General features: G+C 41.9%; 2 protein-coding genes across 6 annotated transcripts in view; both read right to left on the bottom strand.

The window, feature by feature from the left end:
- Nucleotides 1-9,141, bottom strand: part of Cfap44 (cilia and flagella associated protein 44) — a 75,121-nt gene extending 65,980 nt beyond the window's left edge. For both annotated transcript variants that reach the window (XM_055625049.1, XM_055625050.1), the window contains exons 1-3: nt 9,100-9,141; nt 2,467-2,552; nt 641-769 (exon numbers count right to left, since the gene is read on the bottom strand). In XM_055625049.1, the coding sequence (XP_055481024.1) occupies nt 641-769; nt 2,467-2,545 (208 nt within the window). In that variant the 5' untranslated portion in view covers nt 2,546-2,552; nt 9,100-9,141. The remainder of the gene's footprint in view (nt 1-640; nt 770-2,466; nt 2,553-9,099) is intronic.
- A 2,957-nt stretch (nt 9,142-12,098) lies between these two features.
- The window catches only part of Spice1 (spindle and centriole associated protein 1), a 42,151-nt gene continuing 31,066 nt past the window's right edge, over nt 12,099-23,183 (bottom strand). For 3 of the 4 annotated variants that reach the window (XM_055625143.1, XM_055625142.1, XM_055625141.1), the window contains 6 exons: nt 22,385-22,609; nt 19,727-20,214; nt 17,006-17,189; nt 14,350-14,452; nt 13,570-13,657; nt 12,099-12,406 (listed from right to left, as the gene is read on the bottom strand). In XM_055625143.1, the coding sequence (XP_055481118.1) occupies nt 12,353-12,406; nt 13,570-13,657; nt 14,350-14,452; nt 17,006-17,189; nt 19,727-20,214; nt 22,385-22,609 (1,142 nt within the window). In that variant the 3' untranslated portion in view covers nt 12,099-12,352. The remainder of the gene's footprint in view (nt 12,407-13,569; nt 13,658-14,349; nt 14,453-17,005; nt 17,190-19,726; nt 20,215-22,384; nt 22,610-23,183) is intronic. The other variant, XM_055625144.1, reaches the window with a different exon arrangement.

Here is a 23,183-nt window from a genome sequence, read left to right as displayed (position 1 = left end):
GTATCGGTTGAGCCACAGGATCTTATTTCACAAAGTGGGGCGGGGGAGGTTCGAGGAACGGCTGAGGGTGCTGGTCTAGCAGCAGGAGCGACCATGGCGTGCACACGTGCTGCACGACTCTGAACTTAGGAGGGAGAGTGCACGCTGTGCGAGGAGGGTGCTGACCTCTGGCCATGCTTTCAACAGGGAGACTCGGAGAACTCTTACCTCATCCGGGGCACAGAGCTCCCTCCATCCCTTTATCACCAGAGAAAGTACAAGACTGTTCGATGCGGTCCTCAGAAATCAAATGTAGAACCTCTCAAAACAACTAAATCACCCCCATCGTGGCATGTGCTATTCTTTTCTTTCTTTCCTTATTTATTTATTTGTTTATTTATTTATTTATTTATTTGGTTTTTCGAGACAGGGTTTCTCTGTGTAGCCTTGGCTCTCCTGGACTTGCTTTGTAGACCAGGCTGGCCTCCAACTCACAGTGATCTACCTAGCTCTGCCTCCCTGAATGCTGGGATTACAGGCATGCGCCACAGCGCCTGGCTACATTTCCCATTTCTTAGGAATATGGAGAGTTGTTTTATCTGTCTGAACAACTTGCCTTTAAAACAGTGACAGCTCCTGAGAAAAAGCTCGTCACACTAACCTCCAGTGCTCTGAAAATTATCCGGAGTTGAACGAAAGCTTTCTTCCATATTCTCCTCATCGAACTCATCAGAGAGATACGATTCTTCCTCTTCAGTATATAAGTCATCTGTGGTATCATCTTGGGCTTCTTTAGTAGATATTAAAGACAATTTGTTTCAGCAACTTCACAAATGTTCTTATTTCCAGAGTAACTAAAACCTCTTACTTGTTTGTGCCTCAGATATAATGACTTTTTATATTCAAAACTTCCTAGAATTATTTTATTTGATCAGCCTTATAATTTCACAAAAACAAAAAAGGCCTTTTCTGTCATTTCATCCCCGTTTTCACTTCATTTCCAATCTTTTTCTTTTTATGAGAAATTAACAAGGAAGGATAAGTGACAAGCCAGCATGGCCATTAGTGTACTGCTATCATAACCCCAGCTAACATTTACACAGGGTCTGCTATGTTGGGAAGCCCGAATGCTATTTAAGAGTGATCTTCTCTGAATATGATAATCTCTCTCTGAAGTTGAAATCAAAAGAACAAGTTAAAATATTGGCTTCAGAATGAGCTAATGCAGAACGAGAATCAAGAACACAGATGACTTCAGTTCAAGTCCAAACATGAACGCGCTTATAATGCACACTGTCAATTACATGAAAGGCTGCACTGGGGGACTTTCAGAAGAACAAGGAAGAAACAGCAAGCACACCCAAAAGTAGATCTGAGATGAAGCTGAAAGACTGGGGAAAAAAAGCTCAAGATTAGTAAAAATGATAAAAAAAGGCTGAGCCAAGTCAATTTAGCTGGACCACAGACAGATGGAGAGAAGGTCCCTCAACAGGCCAAAGGCTCAGCTCCGCTCAGGGAGATTCTGGAGAGCTAATCTTCAAGCATACCTGAGCTCTTTCTTATGACAGGGGCAACCAAAGGCTACTTCCTCACTTTTCTCACTTGTAGCCTGTGAAATCCTTCTCCATATTTCACCCAATTTAACTCCCAAATAACTCATTTAAATGGACTGGAAGAAGCTGAAGAGATAGCTTGGCAATTGAGTGTCCTGGCTGCTCTTTCCGGAGGACCTGGGTTTGGTTGCCAGCACTCACATAGTGGCTAACAACCTTCTGTAATTGCAGTTTCAAGAGATTCAATGTTCTCTTCTGGCCTCCACAGATACTGAACATGTGTGGTGCAGACATACATGCAGGCAAACACTCACACACAAATAATTATGTTAATTAATTTTAAAAGTGGGCTAGAAAACTGAGGCTCAAAAAAGTGTAACCTTTTCCCCATCCAGTGTCAAACATCTGTCTTCAAGTGGTGGACTCAGGGCTTAAAAACAAACTCCAGCTGTCTTCCCACTATGTTGTATCTAAAAGTCCAGTACAGACACAGAACTCACAGAGGAAATCAAGAGCGGATATTCAGGCAGGTTTCTGTTAACACAGGCATTTTTGCTGTTGTTGATATTGTTTTGAGGTCTACACTAACGTAACCCAGTGGGTCACAAGGTGGCAGCTAACTAAGGCTAAGAATGAGTCTGAAATGATGCTCCTCCAGCCGCCACCTCTGGACTGGCTGGGATTACACTTCCTTTGTAGACAGTATTAGGAATGCAACCCAAGACCTCTGATATGCCTGGCCAGCCCTCTATCCACTGAGCTAAATCCAGAGAGATGTGCTGGGGGCTGGAGGTAAAAAAAATTAATGCGTAGATGCTACTTTTAAGGAACAGGAGAGTTTGTAAACAGGCAACCCATTTTTGTCTATAGATGCAGATGCTACTCTTTCAAAACAATCTTTCCCAAACTTGTTAACACAAAAGTGTTAGCTTACGTGATCTAGAGGACTGTTTGCCTTCACTCTTTGATCCTGATTTTCCCCCTTCAGTGTCCGGGTCATCTGGATCCTTCATATCTTCTCTAAGTACAAAATTAGAGAGAAAGGCATAAGGCCAGAATACAGAAATTAACAGATCATTTACCATCATTAATTCTGCAAGCACCAAAGGTCATGCGCGCTGGCACTCTTGTGCCTGATTGCATCCAAGATGACGTACAGCAGGAGATTCTGACTGATGTCAGACACTGCCATGAAATCAGAGAATGGAATCCCACATTTCCATTTTCCAGCCACACTTGGCATTCTGGGGCACTCTGATTTTCCAGAGTCACAATGAAACAGGACACTCAAGCCCCATCTTTCCTCCAATTGCATCCCCCTCTGCCACCCTTTTTGGTCTTCTTTTCCTCTTCTTATTATCGATCCCCTTAGGGTTACTAAAATGAGCACACCTGGTATGTCTCAACTCTTATACAACACAGTAAACTACCAGGGTGCATGAAAAGAAAATATGGATGGCCTTGAACTTCAGGGAGCTTATTGCTTAGAAATACAGGCATTCAACAAGTAGTGGAAATACAAGTGCTACAGGAAATTAAAATGAAATAGTGAGGTGCTGTGGGCATGTGTAACAAGGAAGTTAAAACTAAGTTTGAGGCTTAGGAATGCAATGTTTGAGACATAAACATGACTTGACATAGGCTGGGGAAAAAATATATTAGGTAAAGAATACCTCAGAAGGCCTGAACTTAGCCTCCTAATAAGAGCAGGGGTTTTAGTTTACACATCGGGGTGGGGGTGGGGGCAAAATACCTAGCAAAAGCAAGTTAAGGAATGATGGCTTGATTCTGGCTCACAGTTCAAGGGTACAGTCCATCGCGGCAGGAAGTCACAGCAGCAGGAGCTTGGAACAGCTGAAAGCAAAGGGGCTTGGACCCTTTTTTATTTGATGACCCCACGGAATGGTGCCGTCCACTTTGGGAGTGGGTCTTCCCACGTCAGTTAACCTTATTAAAGACAATCCCTCACACACACGTCCAGAAATTTGTGTCCTGGAGATTCTAAATGCTGTCAAGTTGACAGTCAAGATTACCGGTCACAGGAGAGGAACACATATGAAGAGGAGGCAGGTTGCTGAGTCACGTGGGAGTTTCCTGCCGGAAGTCCATACTATTCTCTCCAAGGGCTGTAGAACTGCACATTCTAATCAACCAAATATATGCAGTCCTCCTTTCTCCATACTCTTACCAGCTTTTCTGTTTTGTCTTGTTTTGTTTTCTGACAGCCTTTCTTTCTTTCATTTTTGTTTTTTTTTAACTTTTCACTTTATTTGGTTGTTCATTTAAACTCTCAATCGTACGTAGCCCCCATCCTCCTTTCCTCCTGGTCTCACTGCTCCTCCCTCTTGCCCCCCCCTCCTCCCCTAGCTCCCAGGAAAGTGCCCCATACACACTAACCCATCCCAGACCCCTCCCCCAACTAACCCACCCCAGCACTTCAAGTTGCATCAGGACTGAACACATTCCCTTCCACAGTGGCCTGGCAAGGCAGCCCCACTAGGGGGAAGTGATTGAAAAGCATGTAACAGAGTACATGTCAAAAAGAGCTCTCCCTTCCCCTTACTAGGGAACCCACAAGAAGACCAAGTTGCCTATTGGGTATATATGTGAAGGGGGCCTAGATCCAGTCCATGCATGGTCCTTGGTTGGTGCTTCAGCTTCTGCAGGGACCCCTGGGCCAGGTTAGTTGGCTCTGTTGGTCTTCTTGTGAAGCTCCTGTTTACTCTGGTTCCATCTATCCTCCCAACTCTTCCACAAGGCTGCCTGCGCTCTGCTCATCTCACAGCCTTTCTAAACTGAGGACAGATTGGCAATAGAAAAAAAAATCAACATTCAAGACATTGGAAGAAAACGCTGTCACCACGAAGGCTCTAAGCTTGTAAAACAAGGTGGTTTGCTTCCAGGGGCCATTTGCATTCCTGAATTCATGGCTTTCTTGAAATCCAGGAACTGGGCAGCAGTACCTCCCAGTGACTTGTGGCCACGCTTCCTGCTCTGCTTTCCACTAACCGAAAGGTTCATGAGGTCTGCTTTGTACCTGGTGCCTTCCTTTTCCTACATATATTTTGAATATGCTCTAACTAAGTGGTTCCCAATCTTCCTAATGCTGGGACCCTTTAATACAGTTCTTCATGTCGTGGTGACTCCAACCATAAAATTATTTTCACTGCTACTTCATAACTGTAATTTTGCTAGTGTTATGAAACATAATACAAATATCTGTGTTTTCCTGAATGGTCTTAACAATAACTGTGAAAAAAAATCATTTCACCCCTAGAGCACTTGAACTATCTATAAACTGTATACATATTATTTTAAAAATATATAGTCCATAGACCTAATAAATTTACTTATAATTATTAGATAAGAAAAAAGAAAACCAACGAGGCCACTCTGCAAACAAACTTGACACACAGCAAAAGGCAGATACAAGGACAAAAGCCTAACATTGCTTTCTGCATTGTCATGAATGATTATTCCTCACATGGCCAAGACTACAATGAAATAAAGATTACTATCATAAATCCAATGTTGAGTGTGGAAGAAGATTCTAAAGCCCAGAGACTTCACCCAATAACCTGAACTAGCAACAGTGGCAAAAATAATAATACTAGGATGATTCTTATCTTCCCTGAGTAATACAGGGTGATGGTGGATTTGTAAGATTCATGTGAACAAGCCAGGTATGGGAGATTCCTGGGTATCCATTAACTGGAGCAAAATAGGTTTTAGAGCTTTCATATGTTTGTTTGTTTTGCTTTGCTTTCTTCTTTTGTAGAACAAACAGATTTGGAAATTACATTGTAACCTCACAAGCGTTTGAAGCCAAAGAGAATTGGGATCACACCCAAGCTCAGGCAGCAAGCAGGGTCCTTCATCTTTTTGTTCTTCTATGTGAACATGTATATGTTAACATCTATAGCTACTATTTGTCCCTATATATGTACATGAAGTATAATGTCTATAGTTCTCAATTCTGGCCACACTTCAGAATTCTTAGAAAAACAAAACAAAACAAAACAAAAAAGACATAGAATTAACAGAGTTTCATTTTCCAGGCAAACCTTTGTGCAGCCAGATACAAGAACTAGTGCTAAGAACCAAGGGTTTGGGATGATACATAGGTTTCTCACATATGGTACTTGGTTTCACTAGCAACACCTTGACTCTTTAAAAACATACACATACGTGAAACTCAGTAAGTATGATCAGGAGCTAGGCATGCTTCCATGCATTCTGAGTTCCAGCAATTCAAGAGGATGAGGGAGAAATATTTTCTGAGCCCAAGAATTCAACGCCAGCCTGGGCAACACGTGAGAACCATCTCTAAATAATAGGCTCAAAGGACAATGCAACACAGTCAGTTCTCACACCTTTTGGGTTACAGAGATAGAGCCCAGGTCATCTGGCTTGCATTGTCCATCTGGTTGCAAATTCTTTTACCTGCTAAGCCATCTCACTGGTCCAGAAAGAAGTTTTACCTCATGCAACATCCTACCCAGTAGAGGATTCACAGCACCAGGTCCAGCAATACTAGGAAAGCAGTCTAAGGTATTGACTAGAATGGGAATATTGGCTTCTGATTCAGTCTAACTGGGTTAAAGCTGAAAAATGCTAAATATTTAATAGCTCTATACTCACTCTTATCTTAGAAATGTGGTACCCACTTCACAGACCTGAGATCAGTATGGTACATCTAGTGAGTCAAAGCAGTAAGGCTCTGAGAATGGTGTGTGGCTCCAGCGGAAGGCCGTACATCTAAGAGTATACGGACAAGCACAAATTGGACTCAGAGGGTTTAAAAACCAAATAAAAGAATATAATGATGGGTGAGTAGGGAAGCAGAGATGGATCTGGGAAGAGTTAGGAGAGGGAGGTAAAATGACCAAAACACATTGTACGAAATTCTGAAAGAGTAAAAAGAGAATGGTGTCACATAGCCATGGGATATATAAATAGGTGGGGAGGTTATTAATATTAAATATGGTCTCAAATAAGTGAAGATGGGGGCATTTTAGGATATGGCAAATCATCTTCCATTCAAATAGTTCAGCTAAGAGTGTATCATATTCTTTCAGTGTTCTGCTCTCGATCTTACTACATTTTAAATTAATGTAATAATTTTGAACCTCTTTCTCCAGCTTGGATCCATTTGGCCTTTGTTCTTTCTTTTGAGAACACAAAGAACACAGGCTGCAGCCATTCATAATAATTATAGTTTGCTCTGCTTTTGTTTTTTTTTTCCTTGAATATTCTCCTTTCTCAGATGCAGCACCCCAATTCTTTCAATTATTCCTCAATGACATAATTTGAACTTTTTTCAAAATTATAATAATTAAATAAATTAATACCCAATGCATTAGATATCCCCCTCAAAATTTTTACCTTTCTGGATTAAACAAACAAACAAACTTTTTTTTTCTGGACAAATGCCAGAATGGGGGACACCATCAGTTTACCTGATCACCTCACTGGCTGGAGACAGTCATGGCATTCGGCTAAGGCAGAGTGGGGTTTTACCTTTGAAGGGGACAGACAGAATTATCATATGTTGACTCATCTAAATCAGTATAGAGCAATGAGAATGACCAATCCTTATCTGTGTGTTTTCTATTACGTCTTGCTTAATAGAGGACCAACGGAGACTAACTAGGTTTGGGAATCTATTTGCAGAATGATTGTTGTTAAGTCTTCCTTTAACATATTCAAGCTTATTGATTCAGCCTACAGCCAATTCTTTTAACCACTTCATTAACTAGACTGTCCAGTTTTGAGTAAGGAAATGTAAAGTAACAGTTCTCAATTGTGCAGAGGACTGTCTGTCCTAAAAGGTTGGCTGGAAGCCAGACATAGGACTCAACAGAGTCCAGGGTCCGATCCTCACTCCCAAATCTCAAACTGTCTCCGCAGTATGCTGGTGTTGGGCCTATTAAATGGCCAGTAACTGATATAGGAAACTAACTTAATTTTGACTTTACATTGTGAAATATAACGGTGGGAAGAATAATAATAGTTTGCTGTGGGTTTTTTGTTTGTTTGCTTGCTTGCTTGCTTATTGTTTTTGTTCTTATTTGATGTCACACACAGTTCTAAAAAAATTCCTCACTTGTTTTTAATGCATGAGGAAGATACTATATTATCATAATTTGTGAGTGAGAAAGACTAATCAAATCCTTTCCTGTGGCCCATCTCATGCAATCGATTTCCATTAACCTATTCCTAGATGTCCAGCTAAGAAGATTTCTGAATTCACCCCCTCCTAGTCCCATCAAGTTGTAGCTGACTCACTGCCCCTGTCACCATAGATACCCTCATAGCTTCTTTCCATTTTCTAATCCATTCTATGTTAATTCATTCCCCATGGGGGCTGGAGAGGAGATATGGCTCAGCAGTTAAAAGCACTGACTTATTTCAGGGTTCCAGCACCCACCTGGCAGCTCACAACCATCTGTACTCCAGTCCTAGGCGATCCAATGCCTTCTTATACCCTCCATGAGTTCTATGTCTGCGTGGCACACAGACATACATTTCAAACAAAGACTCATACACAAAAAATAAAAAGACATAAAACCTTTAAAACTTTAGCTTTTTGTTACGTTTATATTTTAGTTGTGGGTGGGTGGGTTACATGTGTGGAGCTCAGGAGACAACTTTGTGGAAGTTGGTTCTTTCCTTCCACCATGAGGGTGCCAAGAATGGGACTCAGGTTGTCAGGCTTGGTGGCACATGCCTCAACCCACTGAGCCACCTGGACAGTCTTCTAATCCGTTTCTGCCTTTGCCCTTTGTGTTCCCGAAAGCGCTTTCAGTGTGCAGCTCTTGAGCAAAGCACTGAGTGACTCTGTTGCCATAACACAACAATGCAAGAACTCTTGGGTTCTTCTACAAACACTTGAGCACGATCTAAACGTCCTTCATGCTGGGCTTCTAGGTCACTGCAGCCTCTCACCCCCTTTTTCCCTGTTCCTACTCCCCCTGTAGCCCCTTTCCTCAAGTGTCTTACTAAGTACACAAGGAAGTCAACTAACTGAACGCAAGGCACACTTGCTTCCTACTGCCTTTGCCTGTTACCATCATTTGGTTGCACGCCCCAGATAGTAAGCATTTGGCCTGCACTGGCCTCCAGACCCTAACAAGAACCGCAGAAGGAAAGGAAGGCGGGTTTGTTTGTTTGTTTGTTTGTTTGTTTGTTTGTTTTACAGAGAAACTAGTGCAGAGGCCGGTCCCCTTGACAAGACTCACAGCTAAGGGTGGGCAGGGGTGGCACATTCCCAGCAGGCTCTCTTCTTCCCTCTACGGCGATCTCACTCTTCTCTGGCTACCTGACTGGCCCTTGCCTGGCATTGCCGCTTCCTTGCAAGCAGGAGCTGTGTACACGTCTAAGCTGCACTGCTTGCGTCAAATGTTTGCATTGGGCTACCATAGGAGGGCCAGGAAAGGTACTCCAAGAAAAATGGCCCTCACTAGTTCCGACTAAGAGAACTTCAGGCGAGGTTCACTGCTCTCTGGGTCGCTACCAGATTTAAGGGGGACTCGTGGGGACAGACCGGCCGCTGGCGCCCACTTACCAGAGGTGTTCACCACCGCAGCTGGTTTCTAGTCACTCCTGCTCAAGGACTCCGTTTACTGTGGTTGCCACAGCAACGCCATTGCGTCTGGTGCTGTGGGGGAGGGGCCCAACAGGGCTATATTTTCGCGCATGCGCGGCATGCCTCCGGGCTTTTCCAACCCTGAGCAGAGGAGTTGCAGAGTGGACTCTGAGCTGAGGTAGAGCCTGCTGCGGACCCACCTCCCTCCGTCTAGGAAACAAGCCCAGCGTTCCAATACGTTTATGAGCCAAATGGCTGAGCACTTGGGTCCTTGCCCAACTTTCCGGCCAGAGAGTCCTAAGGCAACCATTTGCCAATTAAAAACAAAACTTTTAGTGTGGGGTTGGTCTTGGTGTCAGGCGGCAGCTTGCCAGCTACATCAGCATTGAAGACAGATAAACCAAGGGCTGAGTATTTTCTAAAGCTACGTATCTGTCGGATTTTAAAGACTAAATAAGGTTTTGTTGTTGTTTGTTTGTTTTTTAGCCTGCAATGCATGTATTGAACAAAGGACTTGTATACAAAATATATAAACCGCTCCCGCCTCTAATAAAAAGACCAATAACCCAACAAAAATTGAACAAAAAGTTTTGAAGCTGCTTTTGAAAGAAGGCATATAAATACCAATGAACAGACCAAAGTAAGTGAAGCGTCACCATCACGGATGAAAACATAAATTAAGATATAACTCGGCCACAGAAAAAGTAAAAAGACGGATCAAAATATTGGGTAAGATTTGGAGTAATAAGAGAAAGTACATGTTGCTACTAAGGCTGTAAAATGGAATGTCAGAAAATCACCTAACAATTTCTTAAAATTCAAACCCGCATAGTCATCTAAGGCAGCAATTTCATTTCTAATTTTGTAGCCAAGACAAAATACTTGTCCCTCCTTCAGAGTAGGCTTATTTGTAACAGCCTGTGTCAGACATATCTTCTCTACCCTTATTCTGTGATGAGTTACCCAGAACAGTAGTCTCCAGTTCATGTCCACAGTTTATGGAACACGAAGCCACGGAGCCAGCTACAACCCCTACATGCAGCAGTTCACAGGGTCTGGCCTCAGAAGGTGCCCGTCCCTCAGCGGTGTGTCGTCAGGTTCACATCACATCACATCATGCTGTGCAGGAAGCCTCACTTGCTTCCGAGCAGGGAGGTGTTTTCCGACCGTGACTCGTCGTCTATACCAGTCAGCCTCTAGCTAATTGAGGCAACAGTTGATTCTTGTTTCTAGGGTTCTAGTTTTAGTAAACCCCCCACCCCCCACCCCCAATTTCCTTACAGTTTGGAGATTTCTAGGGAAGGTTTTTCTTCACTAACGAAAAGGGAATAGACACTGCTGACACTATTCTATGTTCCCAGTGTGGATGAGACCTTTGGAGCGTGTGAACAGGACTGCAACCAGGAGACAAGGAGCCAGGTAAGCTAAAACTGTGGAGGGTCTAGAAGGCTGGGTTCCTGACAATGCGGCTAAGGTACTGTGCCACATTTGGACAGTTTATTTCCAGAATTGTTTGCGCTAATGAATAGGGGTGCTAGTTAGGAGCATTCCAGGGCATACCAAGTGTCCCGAGAGGACCTAGATGCACAGAAAAAGATGGTCCTCAAAGAATATAGGAAAGTACACAATGGGAGTGGGCAAGTCCAGGGGTTAACTCTGCTTGAAGGCTGGTCCTAGGTACAATTCTAGCTCAAAGGATCAGATGAAAACAGAGGTCTAAACTATTGAAAGAATTGGCTTTTTTTCATTATTTAACTTGTTAAATGATTGCTACTCTCCTGCATTCGTGTATATGTTGCTCGAGCGCACATGTGGATACATGCAGCAACAGCATTAAGAGGGGGAAAAATCTAAAGCATTTGAATTGAAAATAATGGCTTCCAGGGTTTAAAGGTGTATGGGAGATGGGGGACTAAAGCTAGAAAAACATCTAGGAAAACATGTATCAGAGAATGCATTCATGGGTGGACAATGCTGTTCCCAGAAGGCACTGGTTTTTAAATGCAAATCTCAATGCTAGCACGGGATAATCTAAGATGTTGGTCAGGGAGGTGACAAAATATCCTAAAACACGGGCTATTTCCATGACATTGTTTGCTCACTGTACGAGATGCTGAAGACTAGTATCTAAGTGTATGCTCAGCTGCGGATGCATCATCTGTGTCAACACCGCCCATCAAAGGCTCAAAGAACATGACAGAAGGGCAGAAAGACAGGTAGGTGGGGAGGAAAGCAGTGAAATGCTGACTTCTGGACATCACGCGGCTGTTGTGCACATCATCTCACAGCAGCTGTGGTTACCTGTACAAGAACGAACTTCCAGCAGATACAAAGAAGAGGACCCAAGGCCCCACTGCCAGGGCAGGAACAACAGAGTGGCTGTTCCCGAGCAAAGGAGGCTAACTCTCCTTTGAGGAACTTGGCTTCTGGTGAGTTGTCCATGCCCCAGTGGGTGGCCCCACACCCACCTGCATCTGAGCAACAAAATAAACATGAAGCAGGGAGGAAGACAGGAAGAAAGTCACTAGGAAGAGTCCACGGGAGGTAGTAATGGATGGGTAAGAGCAAAATACATTGTATAAATATAAAAAAATTAAAAGAATAAATATTTTTTAAAAGAAGCCTTCATGGGCTAGGAAGATGGCCCAGTGGGTGAAGCATTTGCCTTGTAAGCAGGAGGAATGGAATGCACTCTATAATAGAGAGCCTCCTGCCTCTGGCTTCGAATGTTGGGATTATAGGTAGACAGCCCAGCCTCAGCCTTTTGGTCTTTTAAAGCTGTACATTTAATTTGAAATGATGGATAGCAGAAAAGAAAATACCACATTTTTTGAAAGCCAGAAAATTTAATTGTACATAAAGCAAATCAGTTCTTCTGGGAAGATGATCCACATTTAAGACGCAGAAAACAAAAACAAAAACCTTCAACAGCAATGATAAGGGTAACAATGTATTACTAAAAAGTTTAACAAGGTTAATCAAATATAAAATTTTAATTTTACAGCCAGAGTTTTAGTCACAGGGAATTCATGGGTTAGATGCTTTGTTGAAAAATCTATTTGAAAAGGTAAAGAAAGTATTAAAATAATTGTTTCTTTAAAATATTTGTTCCCATAAATATAGGATATCTTTGCAGGTTTCGTCTGAAGAAAACTGCCACAACTTGAAAAGAAAATCCAAAAGGTGGGAAGGGAAAGCCAGGAACATGTCACTGAGAACACTTGGACTCTACTTATGACATATGGGTAGAAAGAGCAAACCAGCCTTCTTCGTTTTGCTTTTCAGTCTGTTGAACAAAGATGCAGAGATGAGTTAGACACGAGACCACTCACAGACAGTTAGAGCAAGTATCTTCAACAAAGTTGCATGCATGTTAAGTGGCACTGGAATGTCAGCTCTCCTGGCAAGGCTCCTGACCTCAGAGACACCAGGAGTCCTGGTAACGCCCTAACTTTTTAAAAGAAGGAGCAATTCACATGGTGGTTTACAACCACCTATAGTGGGATCTGATGCTTTCATCTGTCATGGAGGCGTACATGCAAACAGAGTGCTCATGTGTGTAAATACATATATCTTTAAAAAAGGGAGAAATTCAACATTTATTCAAACTTTAGATACAATCTGAAACATGATGAAAGTAAAATTACTGGATTTTAGCAAACTAAATGATACTAAATGAACCATGGAACTATATCAAAGAGATAACTTTTTAAGCTTTTCAGAATGTAAAAATCAGAAAGGACAAATATTTAATGCCAGACAACAGGGGAGACTAACTAAGGTGGTTAGTTATCTGGGGAAATATCCCCATATCTGTTACCAGCTTACCTCTGAAAACACAATTTTACAATTCTATAAATAGTTTCACAATTTTCTATGATAAATACAGAAGAACTGTATTCTTCTACATTATCAATACACATAAAAATGCCTTCTGTGAAAAACCTAAATAAACTGTAAATGTTTAGCCTCCAGGCAGTCTGGAGCAAATGGGGACATAAGAAAGTGTGCAGCGCCTTCTCCCAGCCTATGTGTCGTCACCTGTCTAACAATGGCGCCCTCAGACGAGGCACCCTGGGTAAAGTACCCAGACCCAGGGCTCTGGCTACCCCAGACTCCACTCAGTCACACCGACAATGGTGGGCGCAGCCCTTCACATCTGCAACCCACCCAATGCCATGCTACTCAGGAAGCAGGCCTGAGACCAGTAATTCTTAGTCTCCGAAGACAATTGGAATCCTACCAAATTTTAACTTATTTTTTTTTAGTTACCATAGAAGACAAGACAAATTAAGGCTTATTGTTTTCAAATAAAAATAAAATACAGTACTTCTTTTCTTTGCAGATTTTTATATCATGCAACAACAGGACAACAGGAATAATAACTCAGAAGATAGCCACCTTCTACACACACCCTCTGAACCCTACTGATTATATTTTATAACGTACCTTTGTTCTTGGATTAACAGGCGTGAACCTCCCACTTCCAGAGGTGGCGTTTAGTGGAGAACAAGAATTGCTAGTAGTTCCTGAAGATCTGTCCATAAGAAATAAGCAGGCAGTCACCACTAGCCATCAACAAGGGTGTGTAACTGCTCTCAATACTGGAAAGAGCTTGAAAAGGTTTGGCTGACAGGTCCAAATGACAGGTCCTAACTAACACTTCACCAACGTAAAACTTAAACCAGTAGTTTACTACCTAGAGTGGTTTAGATGACAGAAAGGGCGGAAAGTTCATCTTTCTTAGGTGCCCCTCACCTCCATCGCTTAGCACACTTCTCTTACTTACAACATCTTGAAGGGACAGCTTAGAATTGACCACCCAACACTGACTCGTTATTAACAGAAGTCCAGGATCCACTGGGGTTCTCTCTGTATGACAGATTCTGTGGATTATGACAGCTAACCGCACGTGCCTTCCAGATAGTATCATTTGGGTACTATTTTTAAAGACGGCAGTGGTGAAGGTGGTCAGGGTAGCCAAGAGCGATGAGAACTAGAGCAAGACTTACAATAGAGGGATGCAATGTGGAGACAGAAAAGCCAGCGAACTTCTTCCTGACCCGCTTACCAATCCAGGGATTCATCTAGACCAATCAGCCTCGTGTTTACTTACTGCAAGGGCTGAGAGGGCCTCTAGCCAATGAACCGACGCTGGTTATAGCCTCTCCTAATTTTGTAGCCATAAATACACTCTTGAAGCTTTGAGGAGCAGCCCTGTCACCCTACCTTCTTGAGTTGATCCCACCAACAGGGGAGATAGTGCTGCATTTCGAACTCTCTGGAGCGTCTGCTATTGGAACAGATACATCAATGGTTCGCTTTCCTTCTTCTAAAATATAAAAATAAACTTTAATTTTGTTACTTTTCACTAATAAAATAACAATTTTGCCCAATTTTAATATTATTTGAAATTATACATTACAAATTTAGGTATTTATATATTTTTATCATGATACTTGAGAGATGCTTTGTAAAAATGAACTGTTAAGACAAGCTATGTCTGTCAACTTGGCAGCATTCCAGTTAACAGAATGCCAGAATCTTCTGACAAGTGGTATCACATCAGAGCAAGAAGTGAAAAACAGTGAGCCCTAAGATATACTGGGGATCAGGAGGGTTGGTGAAAGAAAGGAGGGGAGGGTGAACATCATTAGGATGAATGTATTTGTGAAATTGTCAAAGACGTTTTTAAATTAAATTTAAAAATTAAGGCTAAAGTTTAATTTTTCAATTGGATAAAATTAAATAGCATTTCATTTACCCTTACAGCTATGTAATCTTTGATTTTAAGAATGAGTTACAGGATCCTCTATGACTAAATAAAGTATTCTACTAATACATGTTTGTTGACTGCTTACCTACTTAGGAAAATTCACATAATTAGACTTTGCTTTGGCCATATTAGAAACCATGCCTCGTGCTCTAAATCTGAGCAAAACCGCATGGCTGGGAAGGTCACAGGTCCTGAGTAGAAGAGACTTACTATTGTTTGGCCAAATTGTTATGTCAAGCTGCCTATCTCAATATCTAATAAAACCCACTGAAAGATGCTAGTCCTAGCCTCATTCAGAGCAGCTTGGCTCTGCAGAGAACCACAGTGAATGCAGCCCCTTGGCCACTCACACTACTGAGAATAGAGATGGTAGAGTCAGTATTCTTAACAGGACATTTATAGCTTCTTCCCCAAGGCTCAGGAACTGTCATGGAAGAGGAGTGGAACAAATGTAATAGGCACTGACATCATGAACTCACGGCAGCTGTGGTTGCCTGTTAACTGGGCCTGCACAAGGATGGACTTGTCCATAGTTTGCCATGGTGGGGGGCTTGCGGAGCCTTACCTTTATCAGCTGAAATACTGGCTAATGCTGGATTCTGGGAGATAGGGGTGTTACTATCCCTAGTTATGTACACACCGGGGGCCCACCAGGCTCTGTGGGAAAGTTCCATACCCAAGGTCTTTTGGACCACTCTTGAAATCAGTGGGTCAGCCACAAAAACAAAAAAGTTGTGAGCATAAGAACGGGACCTGTAGCCAGGGTGTTGACAGGGGTGTCAGAGAAAAGAGAAGAGTGGAAGGGGAGAAGAACCAGAATGTATTATATACATATATAAAATTGTCAAAGAACAAAGCTAGTTAATTTTTTTAAATCCTCAGTTATCCGACAAAACAAAAGGTTTTTTTCCCATGACATATTGTTTATTTTTATTTTTATTATACCCCACAGAGGTTCCTATAGAACCAAGAATTCTATTTTGGGTGTGTTGAGTACTGAATGAGAAAACAGAAATAAGGTAAATTTCAAACTTACAGAACACCATGACAGGCAATGCTGTGCTCAATCACAGAATCACACTGGAGGCTGATCTGCTTTACGCTCCCACTATCCTCAAAACCAGCTAACATTTTCTCCTACACTTACGTTTGCTGTGTGATCCCCAGCTTGGTGCTGAGGTATTTAACACCATACACTGCAGGCTCATATGTATTTGAGCAATTTATTTATATGAACCAGAATTCACCTCCAGCCTTCATGACTATGAAAAACTGAAGACAGACACCTGTCAACTGAGGAAGCTGAGAATAAACCCAGAGGAAAGGCTTTTGGGGAAAAGAATTACTTTCTATTAATTCCCGAGAGTCTGCTTTCTTGTTCATAATTTAAAAAAAATAAATAATTTCCAAGAGGTGAAAATTCCTTTCTGGTAACTGACTTCACCCAACTAGATAGGACACTCAGGTCCCTAGAAGCACCAAGGCTTAAGCATCTCAGGGACACCACTGATGGAGCCTTTCCATTCCTCACAATCTGGCCTGAGACTGGGCTCTAATCAATACCTTTGATGTAGCATCACCCTGAGGGCATAAGTTAATTTCTGACTAAAGCCAACTTAGAGATACTTCATTTAATCAGCACTCTTTGAACAGGACTACTATGAAAACACATTCTTCAGTTACAATTCAATTTTTTTAAAGAGGCCTCTCTAGTTTTTCATATTCCTAAATGTAACAAATTAATGGAAAAAATAGAGTGGATATGTTTTCCTGGTTTTTAAGAGAACAATAATTTGTGATTTAAACATTTATACTCTTAATTTTGATGCTTATACTTTATGCAGCATATATCCTAAGTGAATCATATGTTATAATGAATATTTCACTTGAATGGTGTCTCCCCTGACACCAAAGACTGGCTATAGAACAAGAGACAGCTTTCTACCACTATTTCTGTCACTTAACTCTCTGACCCAAACCAGGTTCTTCTGGTACAAAACTGGGGTACTGGAATAGTGTGCTCTGAAGTTCTTTTGACTCAATATGAACTTTCAAAACTGAGAGGAAAAACCATACTTATAGTTTGTAAATCAGGAATCTGTGACCCACCGGCCCACACTCTGACAGATGATTGGACAGGTGACACTGGGGAAGAGGACAGGTTCAAACCAACAAGTTTCTGCTGCTCTATCAGCTGGAGCAGTTTGCTGCGAGCCTCCATGCTCTGTCGGTTCAACTCTGCAATCCGTTCCTCCATGCTACTTGGCGTTAGAGACTGAGCTGCTGGGAAATTCTTCAGGGGGGGAAAAAGAAATACATTATTTAAAAAAAAAATACCGATTCTGATATTTATACTAAATACCAGCAATTCAGTATTTATAAGCCACACATATGAATGATGGGGTAAATAGTTTACAAGTCATTTAACTGAAGAATGAGGGCTAACATAAAGGCATACACAAGTTCATCAACAGCCGAATGAGCACAGTCTAATGGGAAAAGCTTCCCTGCATCTCTTACTACACATGAACAAAGATCTCCCACTGAGTTAAATAGCACAAGCCTATTGATGACAGACGAGAATGGGACAGACTTCACAGGAATATCTCTGAATTTGAGAAAAGATGTTTTTACAACTTCAATCTTCAAACAAGACTCTTAAAAATACTACGCCTGCCCACTGTTTGCCTCTCCAGGCTCCTTGTAGCTTCAGAGATCTGATTTAAGAGTATCTGTGATTAGAAAGGTGCATAAGACAGCAAAAGCCCAAACAAAACTAAAAGTTACTACAGGAATAAAATTTAAAAAACTAAAAGCTACTACAGGAAAAATATACTTCCACTATTAATAATTTTGTTTAGATAAATATATCCCTTTGTGGGGAAAAACTAATCCCTGATAAAAATGACTAATTTGAATGACTAATACCTATTGGATTTTTTTATTTTGGTTTGGTTTTTTGTTTGTTTTGCTTTTTAAGATAAGCAAACTAATAATAATCAAAGGCTATTTTGTATTTCCAAGTAAAATAAAATGGGGATAATTAGGGCAGCAGTATTAGACCTTCCTTTCCAGGCTGGTGTACGTAGTATTTAGAAAGGACACAAGCTTAACATTTAACTGTGTTACCTATTTAAAAGCAACAGTGGTCTGTTACAAACGATCTTCAAAACTCTACAAACATATAACGTAATATGCGAACACACTTATGCCTGTACTGATGGCTGCTGCCCACTGCCGATGCTCCATCTTTTCTCTCCACAAACAATGAAATAAAGGTTTAAGTTATCAGATTGGTCCATCAGCTTTATTTCACTTACAAAATGTCTTCATTGACTGGAAGACAAATCCACACAATCTTACTCATGTGGAGAGTTTACAAAGGCTGATCTCACAGAAGCTCAGAGTGGTCACCAGAGCTGGGGAAAAAGAGAAAGAAGGGGCGGAGAAGCTTCTCCACTGGGGACTAAGAATAGTTAGGGTTTTTTGTTTGTTTTTGTTTTGTTTTGGGAAGGGCTGGGTTTTTTGTTTGTTTGTTTTTCTTTTTTGTTTTGTTTTTAAAAGATAAGTCTCAAACTATAGGTCTGGAACTCACTAAAGTAGCCCTGGCTGTCTTCAAACCCACATCAATCCTGCCTCAGTCTCTTGAGGATTAGAGGTACTGAGCCATGATTGGCACTAGTTACACAGGAAAAAATAATCTTGCTCTAAATGTAAGAATGATGCTCCTCGGAACGTGAACAGACCAGCAGCTCTGGTGTCATGGAAGGACTATTACAAAGGCACAGGCCTACTCAGCCAGGAACTACATTTTAACAAGCTCCTCAGATGGTTCCTATGCACGTTAGAGTCTCTTCTTTAAGTTTAACTTCTATAGGAAAACCCACTCCATGCCACAGAAAAAAGTTATTCAAGAGTTATGAGCCAACTAATTTTTAATAGGCAACAGCAAGAATAAAGTCACAATCAGGTACGACAGTGCATGCCTGTAATCCCAGCAGAGGCAAAGGCAGGTGGATTTCTGCGAGTTTGAGGCTAGCCTGGTCTACAAAGCAAGTCCAACACAGGCAAGGCTACACACACACACACACACACACACTGGCCTCGAAAAACAAAAAAGAGCGAAGTTACTTTTATTTAAAATCTAGTTGTGCAGTAGCATTCTATGTCCTTCTAATTCCATGTCATTCATCCCTAGCTTATCCTTAGCCCTCCTACACATTTTACCTTAGTTCTATTTTCTTCATTCATATATTTATTGTTTCATGTTATCTTAATATAGTGCAAGACAAACTAATAAGTTTTATCTGTCTTGTGAAGATATATCAAAGCTACAGAGTCACTTCTAAAAAGAGATCTCTTTGGATGCTTGTTATGGCTTGAATATGAAATGGAACAACTCCATTATAATGGAGGCTTGCCTGCCAGCTGGAGCTTGGGGAGTGACTGGCTCCTGAGAGCTTTAGTCAAGGGTTGATCCACAAAGGATCCTAAACATAATAGTATCCTGGGGAGACGATGAAAGGTAGGACTTGGCTGGAAGAATTTCATCACCTGCACATCTTAAAGTGATGTATCTCGTCCTCTGACCCTCCAGGCCACCATGAGACGGTAGCCTCTGCCACGTGTTCCTGCCACCATGATAGTCTGTCTAACCCCAGGTCCAGGGCAACAGATTCTGCCACATGAATAAGCCCTCTGAAACCTCAGAGTTCTGAGTGAAAACAAATTTTTAGTCCCTTTGTTTAATTTGTCACCACAGTGAAAGGTCTAACACAGTGCCCAACCTGAACTCCTGCTGTGTCCTACTCACCCTTGCTTGGTACTTACAGAGGGCATGTCGCTGCTGACACTTCCCTGTTTGCTCTGCTCCCGAAGTCCATCCCCTTGCTCTCCCCCTGAGCTGGTGATGTTATTCAGGTGTGCCTTGATGGCTGAATTCTGCAGTGTCAACTCTGCAATCCGTGCCATTACGGCCTTCCTTTGTATCAGTGCCTCATTTGCCCTAAGCTGCTGCCCATCTCCAAGCACTGAGGGCTCTTCTGAGAACGTAGGGTTTCTTGACTGCTGAGTGGTGGGAAGGGAATTGCAAGGGGGCTGTGACAGGTTAACAAATGGTGGCTGCGCTTTGTTCTCCAAATCTTCTCCCATGTGGGAGACTCTCCACCTCTGCGTGAAGAGATGATTCTCCTCACTTGAGTTCTGAATGTCTGGGTCAATAGGCAAGGTCTTCTTTTCCCAGTTCTGCTCCTTCTCTATGACTTCCACAGTGGGAGGGATTCGTGGGGCAGGACGAGTCTGAACAGTTCTCCTCAACACTGCAGACAGGGTTTTTAAAGCAAGCATAAACATCATATTTTCCAATAAATTGGTACTATAATTAGTACATTACTCTGTCACAGTAGTTAGGGAAGTATTTAAATCGAAGGGTTTGGTTTCTGAGTCCTATTTATTCTTATAAAGGAATATGTACACTCTCTTGATGCAGCAATGCGAGCGGGAGCACCTGGAGTGCTAGCTCAGAAGGAGACTCCACGGGTTACAGGAAAATAGCAGACAAATCAGACATAGAGGAAATCGCCAGCTTTGCTAAGGCCACGCTGAAGAAAACCAAGACACAGGAGAACACCCTGCAGACAAAGAGGCCCACTCAACAGGAAAAGGGGAGTGAAATTCCCTAAAAGCCTCAGAGGATTTCCCCGCCCAGTGTCATCGCTGAGACACCCTGTGATGTGGAGGAAGCACTACCTACAAGATGGATGCAAGACACAAGCTGCATGGTGAACCCAGGCACTCCGCACCAATGCCACCAGCCCACAGGTCTCTGAAAGGAGAGCCCTACTAATTAGACTGCCAAATTTCACTGGCTTGCCCTGCAATAATATAGAAAACTATTTTTATGGTTGATAAAATTAAAATACACCTCATGGCAAAAAAAAAAAAAAAAAAGAGGAATATGCGCAATCAAGTATAGAAACTTTCATATTCCTGAGACCATTCATTAACATTCTTGTGAAAAACCATGTGTCATAGTGGTTTTTAATATACTTTGACACATGTCACTCCTGTCCAGGAGTAGTGATGTATGCATACAATCACAAATGAGAAGGAATGATCATGAGGTTAAAGCCGGCCTGGGCTATACAATGAGACACTGGTGTGTGTAGAGGTGGGGGGTGGAGTGGGGGAGATTGAATAATTACTGCAAGGAATACAAATCTAATATGAACAGAACATAGTAATTCCCCAGACCCCTGAGAAATATTAAATTACCGAGTTAGAAAGCTGGAAGAGACAAGAAATTTTCATATGCTAAAATAAGAAAGTTGAGGCCCAGAAGAGGTGTCTCATCCCAAAGCTCCCCAAAGTGAATGAGGAGTGTGTGGGCTACCGGCACTAGACTCTCAGCCCAGCACCCTCTCCATTTCCACCTCGATGATCTGACAACGCCCTATGTGCCTCAGAAACAGAAGAGTACAATTCTAGTAACAAGGATTTACCATTTTCTTTAACCTGTGGAGCCTCTTTAGTTCCTTTAGTGAAAACACATCAAAGCACACAAAATCTGAGGAACTTAGAGCCCCAATAATAAGTTAGGTTCTACTGCTCTGCAAGAAAATATTAGTAACTTTTAAAGAAGTAAAAATTCATGCAAAACAGGGATGAAAAAATATCTTTCAAAAAGGAGCTTGAAAGCTGTCTCAGCAGCACACAGGCTACAGTTCCATTCTAAGATCCCATAGGAGATAACTGACTCCCCAAAGTTGTCCTTTGACCTCCACATACAAGCCACAGCATCCAAGTACTCCCCCACCCGTCACTCAAAATTAATTAATTACATTTTTAAAGTAGGTGAAGAGTGATAAAGGAATATAATTGATGTCACTGGCTGCTGGTATCTACACAGGATCACATGGGTAAGGGAACCCCCCCCCCCACCAAATACACACACACACAAATACAAATAATCAAAAAATTTTGTAGAGGACCAGTGACACACAGCTCAGTGGCTTTGATGACCTGAATGTGATACACAGAACCCACAGAGTGGAAGAGGCAAGAATCATGACCACAAGTTTCCTCTGACCTCCATATGTGTACCATGGTACACATATGTGCACAGAGAGAGAGAGAGACACACACACAGTGGTATGCCTTTGAAGAGTGAAGTTTTTCATATCCTTCTTCCCACTCTCTGTCTCTGGGCTGCCGTGAGGTGAGCAGCTCTCCTCTGCCAGCTGACCACGGACCACTGAACCTGTGTATAAAAGTAAGTCCTTCCTCCTTCAAGTTATCTGTGATTTTCAGAGTTATGGCAGGGTGCAGGGAAACTACCCTAAAAATACATGCATCCATGCATGTGTGTGCATATTTATGTATAAATGTGTGTGTGTGCATATACATATATGTACAACTCATTACATACATCTATCATTTGAGTGAAGGGCGAAAATCACAGCTTCCATGTAAATATAGAAGCATGCTTACCATCCTGCAGAGGAGAGAATTCCGAATTGCTCTTTTGCCTGGGTGGTGTTAGCATCACAGCTGGCTCAAAAATATGTGCTGGGAAATTACTGGCCAGATTCAAGTTCTCTGTGGGGGCTGGCCCCTGAGACAGTTTAACAGGCAACTCTTCCTGTGGGAATTCGGCCACTTCTTCCCCTCTGAACATCAATGGCACGGAGACATTAGTGCTTACAACAGGACCCTCTGAGAAAGATAAGAGGACATTAATATGAAAAGAATAAAAAGGAACTATGGGCACATTTCAGGTATTTATTCTTTTTCATATGTGTGTGTTTGTGTGTGTGTACTGTACGTGTGTGTGAATTTTAATGTTCACTATATGCTTTTAGAAGCTCACAAAGGCCAGAAGAGGCTTCAGATTCCCTAGAACTGGAGTTACAGGCAGGAGTTATGAGCCACCACAGGGGTACTAGAACTGACCTCGTGCAAGAATAATAAGTGCTCTTAACCACTAAGCCATCTCGCCAGCTCCAGGTATTAATTCTTAAATGCATTTAAGTAGTGTGGAAATTCCCAGAGTCTTCACTCTCTCAACTCCCTGACAGAAATTCCCAGGCCTGCTTTTGTTTTGGCAGAAAGAGCTCTGAAAGCTATATAAAAAGCACTTACAAAGCACCCACCCTTATCCTTCCTAAGGGCTATAACAAATGAGGCAAGAACAGAACTTTCTAACATACTGACTTCCTCATACAAGGGTCATTCCAAATAATAATAATAATAATAATAATAATAATAATAATAATAATAATAATAATAA

Source organism: Psammomys obesus, unplaced genomic scaffold (genome assembly GCF_907164565.1).
Source record: "Psammomys obesus unplaced genomic scaffold, mPsaObe1.curated_primary_1811, whole genome shotgun sequence".
NCBI lineage: Eukaryota > Metazoa > Chordata > Mammalia > Rodentia > Muridae > Psammomys > Psammomys obesus.
The sequence above is the reverse complement of the archived record's forward strand: the minus strand, read 5'-3'. Positions and strand labels throughout refer to the sequence as shown.